This window comes from Pseudopipra pipra, chromosome 18 (genome assembly GCF_036250125.1).
Source record: "Pseudopipra pipra isolate bDixPip1 chromosome 18, bDixPip1.hap1, whole genome shotgun sequence".
Classification (NCBI taxonomy): domain Eukaryota; kingdom Metazoa; phylum Chordata; class Aves; order Passeriformes; family Pipridae; genus Pseudopipra; species Pseudopipra pipra.
In genome coordinates this window covers 8,172,379-8,184,471 of record NC_087566.1, presented here as the reverse complement: position 1 = coordinate 8,184,471, position 12,093 = coordinate 8,172,379, and the positions used below count along the sequence as shown (strand labels likewise).

General features: G+C 50.3%; 1 protein-coding gene across 15 annotated transcripts in view; it reads right to left on the bottom strand.

Moving 5' to 3' along the window:
- The window catches only part of ATXN2 (ataxin 2), a 51,429-nt gene extending 46,961 nt beyond the window's left edge, over nucleotides 1–4,468 (bottom strand). For 5 of the 15 annotated variants that reach the window (XM_064674955.1, XM_064674958.1, XM_064674961.1 and 2 more), the window contains exon 1: nucleotides 4,189–4,458. In XM_064674955.1, coding sequence (XP_064531025.1) covers nucleotides 4,189–4,307 — 119 coding nt within the window. In that variant the 5' untranslated portion in view covers nucleotides 4,308–4,458. Of the gene's footprint in view, nucleotides 1–4,188 lie in introns of all 15 variants that reach the window. The other 10 variants (XM_064674954.1, XM_064674959.1, XM_064674956.1 and 7 more) reach the window with 6 other exon arrangements.
- Between the last annotated feature and the right edge of the window lie 7,625 nt (nucleotides 4,469–12,093).

Genomic DNA, 12,093 nt, shown 5'->3' with positions numbered 1-12,093 from the left:
TGTATCAAATGAAAAAAAAACACTTAAAACCTCTGCAAAAGCAGAAAGCAAGTGGGTTTTGCCAGAAGTTTAACATAATTTAGAACAAGAGAGTAAAACTAAGAATGGGGGAATCCAGAAGGGTCAGTAGTAATTTGGCACTGCTACCTAAAACCCCATTTTCATTACAGCAAGTATGGAAAATTAAAAAAAAAATGCACTTTGCATTGCAGAAATGTGGTTAAAGGTAAACCTGGGCAGCTTGGCAAACCCAACCTGGAAACCTTTTGCTTTGGGGTAGCAAATACATAAAATCAGAAATTACAAAGTACCATCAAGCAATTACACTTAGTAGCCAACTCCTTCAGTCCAGCACTGACACCTGAAGAGTCAAAGTCTCCAGCAGGGCCCAAATGCTGCACAATAAATATTTTTCCCCAGCAGCAACTTACACATTTTTTTCTATTTTTATGAGTATTTCCTACCCTATTCCTCACATCCCTCCTCCTCCCTATGTTTACATGCCAAGTAGAGCATTTGTATAAGCAAAACAAGGTCACACATTTATATTTTCCCAGTTAAGTGAAAACTAAGGCAAGGGAAACAAAGTCCTGCATGTGAAAGTAAGTCTCAGCTTTTCTCTCCAGTGGCATCTTCACTTTGAGACTAAGAAATAAATGCAATCACCCTGCAATTAATGCCTAGTGCAGAAGTGCAGCTACAAAGAGTACTCAATTTAAGAGTGAATGGATGTTTCTGGAGCACTGATCTTACTGCAGCTTGGAAAGCAAATTTACAGGATATTCTAAAGAATTCTAGTGCAGAGAGCTGGGAAAGCTTTTCTTCTGAGGGGGAAATCGGAAGTACAAGGTTTTATTTCAGTGTAGTGTTCGGCTGTATAAAGTCAAATGAACCGAAGCTGTCAATTAAGATTATGCAAGTCCTGCAGGTTTGTTTTCTGTAGTTTTTTCCCCCACTACTGACATCAATAATGTCAATTCCTGTTTCCACAAGAAATGACAGCTTCTGTAGCATCTAGATATGGAATACCCTGCCTCCAGTCTGACCCAGTGCACACCAGTAACCTGCTGATGGGCTTAGTCACTGTAGAACCTTCTTCATCTACATTGCCATGAATCAGTTGTTAAATTAAAAGTTACTCAAAATCAGGGATATAATATCATGCTGAAGTGCATTCTCAGTGATAAGGGAAGAGACCTGCAGGTTAACCAGGCATTTTGCTCAGCAGTTTTGCACAGTTGCACTAAAACCCACACAAAGACGTGAGAACAAACTAGAAACCCTCTGAATGGCACGTGTGATCAGCCCTCCAGAACAGTCACTCCCATTATATCCCACTGCCTTGGCACTCAATATTCCCAATTCCTTCAGTCTGAACAGGATTGACACCTCTCCTGGCCTTTCCTTAAGCTTATAAAAAAGGATGTCAAGGAAAAAGGAAAATAAATGTTGGCAAGAAGTGTGTGTAGCTCGTTTTTGAGACTCATCCATGGGATTATTTCTGTTTTAGTTTTTAATGGGAAAAGCCATTTTTAAAGGGTAGTACTTCAGTGTCTTCTCAAATGACCCCCAAGTCCAGCTAGGCAAGAAAGTTACCAAAATGAAAAATCCCTTCTGCCACAATTGTAACCAAAACCTGAGTCTTTGCCCTCAACAAAATAACAATGGGGGAAATTAATAACAAAAAAGGATGAAGAGCTTGGTGGAAGGCTGGGATGGATACAACTTCCAACCAGAGGGCAGCCAACCCTCCTGTGCTTGCATAAGGACAAAACTAAGACACAAAAAGCAGATGTTAGATAATGTTCTGACCAGCACAGGGAGCAGGTTTGGGAACCAGGTCCACACTTTCCCTAATTACAGTTCATTGTGCTCTTGGCATCTCCCCTTCAGCCCCAGCCCACCTGCCATATCAAACCCAGCATTTCACTTGGGGCCTCTTCATAAAAAAGGTATTAATCTTTCTTTTTTTCTTGAACACTTCTAAAGGTACCTTCGTTTCTGATTTCTCCCCTTATGTAAAGGGGAAATTAATGGTATAATGAAAACCCCTGGAATGCCTTGTTTGTTCACACAAGATTTTACCTTTCCCAACATGAAACAGAGATGTCCATCACTGTGAGCCCATGGAGACCAACACCCTCCACTCATGATCAGAGGTACAAGGACGAAAAGCTCAGCCCAGTTCTTACAGCAATAAACTCAGAGCAGAAAATTAGGCCCAGGACAGCTAATTATCCATGAGCTTTCTGCCCAAACTAAGCTTTTAAAAGCAACTTAGCCATGAAAAGTAACATTTTCTTGTATTTAAGGTAAGAAAGGGAATGCTAGGGCTGCAGGGAAATGAGCTGCTGGGAGGAAAGCTTGGCAAAAACTGGAGATGTTTTAAGTTTCTATTAAATGATACAATGCATCAAATTGGTATGAAGATGCAGGTCACCTAAATTTTGATTTTTTAAACAGAAAAGCCACTCAGCTTTTCATTTACATGGACAGATTTGCAGCACGAACCATCCTTGAATTTGTACTCCCAAAAAGACAGGACTTCTCTTCAGGACAGCAAAAGGATAAGTTCTCTGAAGGTGTTCCACGGGGCTGTGATTTTACAGACCCCTCATTCAGAAATAACTTGAAAAATCAACAAAAAAGAGCGGGAAGACCTCTGTCAGTTGTTCAGCAGCCCCACCAGGACTCCTTAAGGAGTTCTGAGGTGGGATTTCTCCAGCAAAACTAAAAATACAACACTGGTAGGAGAAATCCAGTGGCTTTAAGATTAAACTTGGGAGTGAAATTGAAGTTCAAATGCCCAAATCTATACAGGCAAGTGCTCCTCATCAGACCGAATTCCAAAAAAAATCAGCTGTGGGTTTTGTTGCCCTTCAGGTTAACCTCTACAGTGCCACTGTGTGCTGGCAGGGACAGAGCACAGCAAACATCACGTCCAGCCCAATGCCACATGTAAAACCCATCAAATGGGTGCCCTGAGCTGCCAAGGTATTGTTGTTGTTATTTATTTTGTCCTTTTCAACCCTTCCAAAGCTCTTCCGCTCCCAGTTCCACGGGCTGGGAACAAAGTAAAGCCCCATTTCCAGTGATGTCCAACAATGGGGCCACTGTAAATTCCGTTTTATTGCCAGGGCCCAAAACTGAGTGGGAATAAACGTTCAGCTGAGGAGGAAGACGAATAAAACCCGAAATGAAACTGCTCTGAGCGACTGTGACCTTCAGAACGGTTACCGTCCCACTCTGATCATTTGTTATGACCCCCACAGCCCCGGAAAAATTCACGGCACTACCAAGTTTATTATTTGAGGGAGAGGAAAGGGAAAATAGGTGTGGGTTTATGTACGTAATACTAAGGGAAGGAGCGGGATGGATCTTCCAGGGGCAGTGAGTGCGGGGCGGGGGGGGGGGGGCGAGGAGAGGGGAGAGCTCATCCTCTGCAGGATCCCTGCCCCAAAAATCCGGGAGAAGGCGAGGCCTCGGAGCCACCATCCAGCGGCGCGGCCTCGCCTGCCTTCCCGCGAGAATCTCACTGCGCTTCCCATTTAAAAAAAAAAAAAATAATAATAATAACAAATAATATTAAAAATAAGAATTATAAAAATAATAATACAAGTAAAAATAAAAACTAATAAGAAAAAATAATCACACCCCTTAGATGTTAAAATAAATAAATACACACACACACACCCCGGGTGAGTCGAGGGCGCCGCGCCGCCATCGCGGGGCCCCGGATCGCCGCCCCCTTTCCCCGCCCGGGCCGCCCCCCGGCCCCGCCGCCATCGCCCGCGGCCCTTCCCGCGCCGGCCCCGGCACGTGCGGGCCCCGCGCCCCCCGCTCCCCCCGCGCCGCCTCGGCAGGCGGGTCACGTCGGCGCCCCCCGCCACGGAGCCTCCCCCGCCGTGCCCTCCCCGCGCCTGAAGGGCAACCCGGCCGCGGCCCGGCCTCGCCCCGCCACTGCGGAACCCCCTCGGCGGGGCCGCGCCCGCCGCCATCGCGGCCCCCGCCCCGGCCCCGCCATGCTGCGGGCCCCGCGCCCCCCCCGCACCGCCGCCGCCGCCGCCCATGGAGAGGCCGGTGCGGGGCGCGGGGGGGTTGGGGGGGGGGCGGCGGGGGCGGGCGAGCGGCGCCCGCGCCGGGACCAGAGCGGGAGCCGGGGCCGGTCCCGCGGCACTGCGCACCCACCTGCCCATGTTCTGCCTGCCCGCGGCTGACGGGAGGCCGGGGCCGCCGCCGCCGCCGCCGGGGGGCTTGCGGTTGTTGCCGGCGGGCTGCGCCGCCGCCGCCGCTTGCTTGAGGGACATGGCGAGGAAGGAGGGGAGGGAGAGCGCCGGGGGTCGCGCCGGGCTGTGGGTGCGCTCGGCCGGTCCGCGCTGCGCTGGCGGGGCCGGGGCGCCGCTGGCTCGGCCGGTTGCTCCCAAACAGTGCGAGCGGGGCGGAGGGAGCGGAGCGCGGCGCGGAGGGATCCGCGGGAGGGGGGGAGGATGAAGGGGGGGCGGGCGGCGGCCGCGCCGCGCCGCGGTCTGAGGAGAGCAGCGGGGCCGGGGGGGCGCGGCGGCCGCACCCGCGGGCTCGGGGCTGCCCCGCGGGGCCGGCGGGGCGGGGGCAGGGGGCGCGGGGCGGGCTTGGGGCGGGCGGGCGTTGCGGACTCTTTACGGGAAGTCGGAGGGCGCGGCGGCGGTGCTGCGGCGGGTGAAGGGGCGGGGAGGGAGGGGGGACACGTGAGGCGGCGGCGCGGGACGGCGGCAGCGCCCGCCCGGCCCGGCCCGCCCGTGAGGCCCCGGCGGTGCCGGAGGGGCCCCCAGCCCGCACAGCCCCCCGCGCCCGCCGGTGGCACCGGGAGGGTCCCCCCTGCACCTCCCGGTGCGGCTCCCGCGGGCGCGATCCCCGCGTTGCGGCCCCGCAGGCCGCGGCCTGGTGCGGCCCGGCCGCGCTCGCCCCTCCCCGGGCCCCAGCGAGCGGCGGTGGGAGGGCGGCGGGCTCGGCCCGCAGCGCATCGTTCAAAAGAAACCAGGCGGCGAGAGACAACGAAATGGAGGAAAAATGGCCGAGCCCTCGCGGGCTGTGAAAGGCCGGGGGAGAAGCCAGGCCCTGCAGAGCGGCCCCTGCCCTGAGCCGCAGAGATCCCGAGCCGCCACCACTAAACACATCCCACCGCCGTCAAACACAGCCCTGCTCCGGGAGGACGGCAAGATGGGGCCGAAGGGATGGCTGCTTCCCGTGCAGTGCCCCTCCATCTTACAGGTTCTGGAGCAGAGAGGGCTTCCCCGAATGTTAAAGACATTAAAATTTGCATTGCACTGACAGATTAAATATTTGAGATGCTCCGTGTTACCTGTCCACCATCACCAGGCTCCCTGCAGGAATCCACAGTGCAGCAGCTGTGTGTGGAACCTGAGAGTGGTAATTTCACCAACTCATCCCAATACACAAAAATAAAGCCTGGCCTGTCGTATTAAAAACCAAATTATGCACGTACAGGATTAGTAAGAGCAGATGCAACTTGAAAACCAAGAGCTAAATTGATTTATAGCCATGGTTACTCGAAATGCTCCGAGTTTAATCTATTCATAGAAATGCTCTAGAAATCCCACAGGATTCCAATGGAATAAAAAGGAGCAGTGCTCTTAGGCAGGCATTATTTATACACCTTGCTCCTAAAGCAACAGCTTTGCCATGCACTTGGAAGAGTTGTGGGTGGCACACAATGGGGAAAAGATAACAAATATTGAACAGCTTTCTTAAATTAGCATTTTCCCTACAATTTTGACTGTTAAACTGATTGTTTTATTTTACCTCACAGGCCCAAGGAACCTTGTGGTTAACACATTATGAGCTGAATGACAGATACTACCCAAAAGGGGCTCAGCATGAAAAATTTTCCCATTGAGAATACTCTTAAACAGAGCCAGTGATTTAAGGAAACTACATTTTTCAGTCATTTTAGTGAACTCACAAGACACTTTGCTACTTCACAGCCACAAAACCAAGGGAGAAGGACACTGAGGATTTCTGCAGCCCAAAAGTTTAGGAGACACCAACACTTGCAGAGCCAAAGGCAGCTTGTGCTACCACTGACTGGCAGAAATTTTGGGACCATTCACTGTAAAAACAGAAATCTGATTCACTGCATATGATGGGATAAGTAACTTTACCTAAGAGCAGCTAAGAAAAGACCTTCCTATATATATGTGTATATATATATATATGTAAAATCCACTAGCATAAAAAACACTTAACCAATATAAGACAATACATAACAATATAAGACTAATATATCACCATAATAATATATAACAATATAAGAAAGATATACAGCTGTTAGAGAGTGCCCAAGGGGGCTACAAAGATGCTGAAGGGTCTGGAGGGGCACTGAACAGGCTCCCCAGGGAATGGTCATGGCCCCAAGGCTGCCAGAGCTCAGGGAGTGTTTGGACAACACTCTCAGGGACAGGATGGGATTGTTGGAGTGTCCTGGGCAGGGCCAGGAGTTGGACTGGATGTGTCTTTTGGGTCCCTTCCAACTCAGGATATTCCATGTTTCTATCAACCAACCTCCTTAGGGTACTGTTTATAAATTCTTCCACAGCTTTTGTGGACCTCAAGCAAGGAGCACTCCCTAATTCCTGCCACACTGGGAGAAATGCAGCAGGAATGGAACTTGAAGAGCCAAGATGACTTGCACTCAGTGTGTTTCATCAGTTTTCATTTGAAAAGAAAGTTACCAACAGAAAGCAGGAGGAAGTGTGATAAGAGATTGGTTGTAACACATCCAGGTCACTTCATGTTAGTTTTTTTTTTTTAAAGGACATTACTGCAATGCTTTTTCAGCCAAGAATGTTTACAGCTCCCAGCAATTAGCGACTATTTATGAGGCTAAAGGTTTAAAGGTTAAGAACCATTAAAGCACCTGCAGTGGTTTGAAGAGGCAGCCATGCTGTGGGGTCCTGCTGGCAAAGAGGGAGCCCTTGATATTCAAAAAACACAGGAATAAGTTCCACAGGCAGGGATGGTTTCTAAGACATGATACAAACATACTAATGTACATTTTAGGGTGCCATTATGTGCTGGGAAAGCAGGATATGAATAGACTGGTGTTCACTCTGCAGTAATGACTCAAGTGCAGTTGCAGTTTGACTTGTTTTCTCCTTCAATGTCTTCTTTGTTTTGTTAAGCTCTGTTTGGCTTTCATTGTGCCCTCCCTTTGCTGTTTGTTGAGCATCTTCATAAAAAAACCCACCTTAAAAGTAAATATAGAAGTGAACATTTAAAATAATAGCTCCAGCAGGAAGGACCACCAGAGAACCTGCAGGTTGGTTTCCAGTGGCAGAGGGATTCTCCAGTGACCACCAGCATGGACAGTGCTCTTCACCTTCCTGTGCTGAGCACATGTACAGGGAATCACCCAAATTTCCCATGTAATGGGATTTTACTGCTGTTAGGGCACGCAATTCCCTTACTTCTCCCTGCATACCGTTCCCAATATTCTGTATTTATTATTTTATGACTGGGCTCTATCAATTTCTCACCTTTTTTTGCTCTTCCCTACCATTACAGCTGATATTTTGGTTGTCAGTGATGTAACAAAGAACAGCCAACAGTGGATATGATGGTCTGGCTGTAGAAATATTCAGGATTCAATCACCTGCTTTGTGGTCAAAAAAGAAAACCAACAATTCCTAATGGAGAATCATGTCCTATTTTGCCTTTCCTGTCCGTAATCCAGGTTTTTCCAAGAATCCAGTTTCCATTCAGATCTGTGACTACGTGTGCAGGCTGAATTTGCATAGGCAGATGAATGAGCCTGATAAAATCATTACTGAGCAGGAAGTGCTACATGATGTAACATTTCCTTGATCTAACCTGCTCTTGGGTCTTGTGCTCCCTTCCTTGAGCTACCCAGGGTGATCCTCAACAGCATCAGCGAGACAAAACATGCCTGGATACAAAGGGACAGCAGCACAGGGATTTATTTGGAGCGAAATCAGCTGCTGGAGAAGCTCAGAGAACTGAGCATTTCTACACGTGTGTTTTCCCTTCCCCACACTCTGTTCTTTAGTCCCATCACCCCGACCCTCCTCTTGGAGAATTAAGCTTTGTGAACAGTGCTGTGAGCACAGGGATCTCCAAACACTTGGAAGGATATTAGGAGAACAAATCAGGTGCTCTGACACACGAAGCACTTCCCAGAGAGATGTGATGTAGCTCGTCAGCAAAGCTGCCGAGTTTAACTGATGACACACCAGTGGTCAAACCAGGATTGGTGCAGACAAGACCACGAGCAAAACCAAAGCACGAACCCCAAACCAACGAGGTGAGACGACTGCTGCCACCTCTGCCTTTCCTCCCCCCCCCAACCTCTGTGTAGGGTCTTCTCATTGCCTGCAGCACCCACCAAATTCACAGCTCAGCTCCAGGCAGAGCCCAGCTCCCATCAGATACAGTTTTGGACCCACAGTTGTGGTTTTACTGCTATTTCCTCCCAGTTCTCAGCCCTGCAGTATCCTCCTCCAGCTCAGTGCTGCCAGGGCATGGATGTCCCTGCTGAACCATGTGTGCCAGCTGCTTCTCCTGCAACCAACAGGAGATGAAGGAAAATGCTTATGTCCATCCCTAATGTCCATCCCTAATGTCCATGGAGCTCAAGAGAGAAGTGCAGAAGTGCCAGAGCTTATTTCAGCTATAACCAACTCTTTAGGGACCCTTGCTCTTAATTTCCTCAGAACACTGGACAAGGGCAATTCTTTCCTGGAGCAGCAAAGCTCCAGGATCTGTGTGACAAAGCCGTGGGTTCAGAGGGATTGTTTGGTGACAGAGCTGCAAACTGGGAGACACCAACTGTGCCCAGCAAAACGCCAGGAAATCGTCACCCAAGCCCTTTACTCTTTTAGATTTCACATTTTTAGAAAAGGGAGGGGGGAACTCAGCCTGCTAAGCAGCAGCAGCAGCAGCACACAAAGCAATCGTTATGCCAAGATTTAGCTCTCAAATCCCTCAAGATCTGGTGCTCACAGAGCATAAACAACCTTTGCCTCCCAGCCTGGCCGAGCGGTACCTCCGCGTTTCTCAGCACAGCTCCACAGCCCCTCCAATACCCATCCTCTCCCAGCCCTGTGCTGAGGCAGGCGTGCCAACAAGAAAGCCAGTTGCCATGGCATTTTTTCCCCCTACAGACAGATGTCCATTAAAAACCAAGTCAGTCTCAGGTTTGCTTCACAGAGCAGCTTTCAGTTATTATTACCAGCCCGTGAGGAATTTCCACTGTGCCCCTTCACCTCAGATGTTTCAATGCACTGCAGTATTAATCCCTGGGGATTAGAAGGGAACTACTTCAGAGCAGGCACAGGTACATTCAAAGGACAAATTTAGGATTACGATCTTGGTTTATGTTTTTGGCAGATGACAACCACATGACTGTGTTTGGAAAGGGTTGAATTTGTTACCTCTGGTGCTCTTTCTCCTGTTCACTAAGACTGTGTTCAAATCATCAGGCAAATTGGGAATGAGACGTGAAACTTTTCCCCTCCTCCAACACATCACAGCTGGGGCTCAGATCTGGGATTTTGGCTTTAGGAGGAACCCACCTGTCCCAGGCAGAGCATCATCAGAGGCTCCATCCATGGAGAAAGAGAAGCCCAGGCAGCTTCAGTGAGCAGGGCCAAGCACTTCCATGTGGCTCAAGGAGTGATGTCTTCTGCCTTGGTCACAAGGCCACATTTTTATTTAGTATTGGAAAAAGGGATTAAGGGGTTCCATACTCCCCCCTAGCCCATTCTGGGGGCCCAGGGCTCATGAGAGGTGTCCCTTGGGAAAAGCAGGAGAGATTCCTACTGCAGTGTTGGCAGTGCATCACCAGTGTCTCTGCAGGGCCCATTTGCAGGGGACAGTCAGGTATTTTTATTGGGACTCCAACAACACTAAATATGTGAGAACTGAAATGTGACTGTGCAGTGAAATGAGTTTTCCTTGCTAAAGCAATCCTGAGTCATGTCCAAGGAGGGATCTCCCCTCTCATATTTGGGTCTGAACCTGGCAGGGCTCCTCCAGCATTCCTTGTTCAGGCTGTGGCACTGGGGAGACGTGGACCTTCCATGTGGGAGCTGACATTCTGGAGCCATCATTGCAGCTCAGTCTGCATCCAGGCTGGCTCACAGTGAGTTTTCCACAGGAGCCTGGATCTTCAAAGGATCCAAGTGCCACTGTTCCAGCTGCAGGAATGACAGCTCCTTGTGGCTCTGTAAAACAGCGGGGGCTGAGCACGTCCCCAGCTGTGAGGTCCCAAGGCAACACTCCCTCCCAGCCCCACACTCACCCCCCAAGGCACTGGGATTTCTCCTCTTGGTTACAGCAAGTGCAGCTGCAAAAATGATCAAAACCATCTAATCCTCTTATAACTGCTCCTGCAGTTAGACTCCGATGCTGCAGAGGAAGGTGCCGTGATTGCTGCATTCCCACACGGCTCCACAGAAACCTCGGCTTTGACACCACTGCTCACTCCTCCACGTTGATTTTTTGGAAGGAAGAGAAGATGTTTGGCTCCTTGTGATGAAGCTGAGAGTGTTTTTCAGGAAGGGGTGGAGGCCAGGAGCTCCCAGGGCTGCGCTCTGCTCTCGGTGCTCCTTCACTGAGCAGGCAGGATCCAGCTGGGATTCCTTCCTCACCAGAAGCCAGAGCACATCTGAAAGCTGCCAAGGAGAATTGCTTGCAAAAAGTCCTCTTTGCTCCTTGTGCGAGCCCTGCACTTGCAGAGGGAAGCTCTTGGCCCAGCTGTGCTTGGACAGGACCGTCCGGCTTCTCCTCGGTCAGTGGCTGCAGCAGTGTCCCTGTGTCCATGGATAACTCCAGCTCACCCATCCCACTCGGCTCCTCCAGCCCTCACAGAAGCTTTTCCAAGTGAGACTCCACACAGACCATGGATTCAAGCAAGCAGCACTAGGAGTTTCTCCAGCCTACGTTAATTCTGCTTGCACTGAGATAACCAGTTGTGTAGAGGGATTGTTCTGGGAGATCTGGTCACATTTTAGGTGCTAAACAGATTTGTTGTGGGTTTAGTTTAGTTTTACAGAGCTCAGGCATGGAGACTGTGGAGTTGCCTTGTAACGTCACTCGTGCCTGTAGGTGGGGGTCTCCCCCCACCCCAAAGAGGAGCCCACCAAGGTGGGTTTCCCTCATATGCTTAAACCCCTCTGCTATACACGGGAGGAGGCTCCTCTTCCCAAAGAGTGTCACACATCCATGGAGACTCATAAACATTAGTCACATATAAAGAGACACGAGGGCAGAGGGACACTGGGAGGCAGAGGCACTTAGATCAGTGTCAAAACCATCATCTTTGCAGCCAGAAACCCAGTTATGTCCCACACTGATATTGTCCTCCAAAGCCATTGCCACCACATAGAGACACTGAAAACGGGCAAGAAAACAGCTCATTGCAGCCTCCATCCAGGAAAATTCTCCTGAAAGGCACAGAGACAGCCTGGCTGCTGGCTCTGGGGTTTGGGAAGGCTCCTGCACACCCTCAGCACAAACAGGACCTTCACAGCCCAACTCCAGCACCTCTGAGAGCACAATCACCCAAGGAACGTGCCAGACCCTGCACCAGAGACCAGCACAGCCTGGGGATCTCAGGCTGGGAATAAGGCATGTGCTTGATTCAGCTCATCCTTACCCCTGCCCTGGGGCCCACAAACCCAGAGAACCTCTACAACCACAAAATCAGCACATCATCAAACCTGCAAAGACCAAAATTTCAGTTTTCTGGTGAGCTCACACGCCTCTGCTCAGAGCACAGCTCCCACCAGCAAGCAGCAAAGCTTTCCATGGTTTCCCAGCCTCTGCACAGCTCAGGAAAACCTCCCCAAAGAACCCCCACCTGCTCCAGCTCCAGCAAGGTAGCAACCCCCCCAGGTGCAGCAGCTTAATAGGAGCTGTTGGCCCTGAAGAAGGTTCAACAGGGCCAAATTTCCTGGTGGGGAAGTAAACATTGCTCTCTCTGAGGTGTTTGATGTTTTTAACCAGCTTGGGATAGAAGAAGTTTGACTCTCCAGCTCCCTGGGAGAAGGTGGAAGGAAACCATGTGAGTGTCTTGAG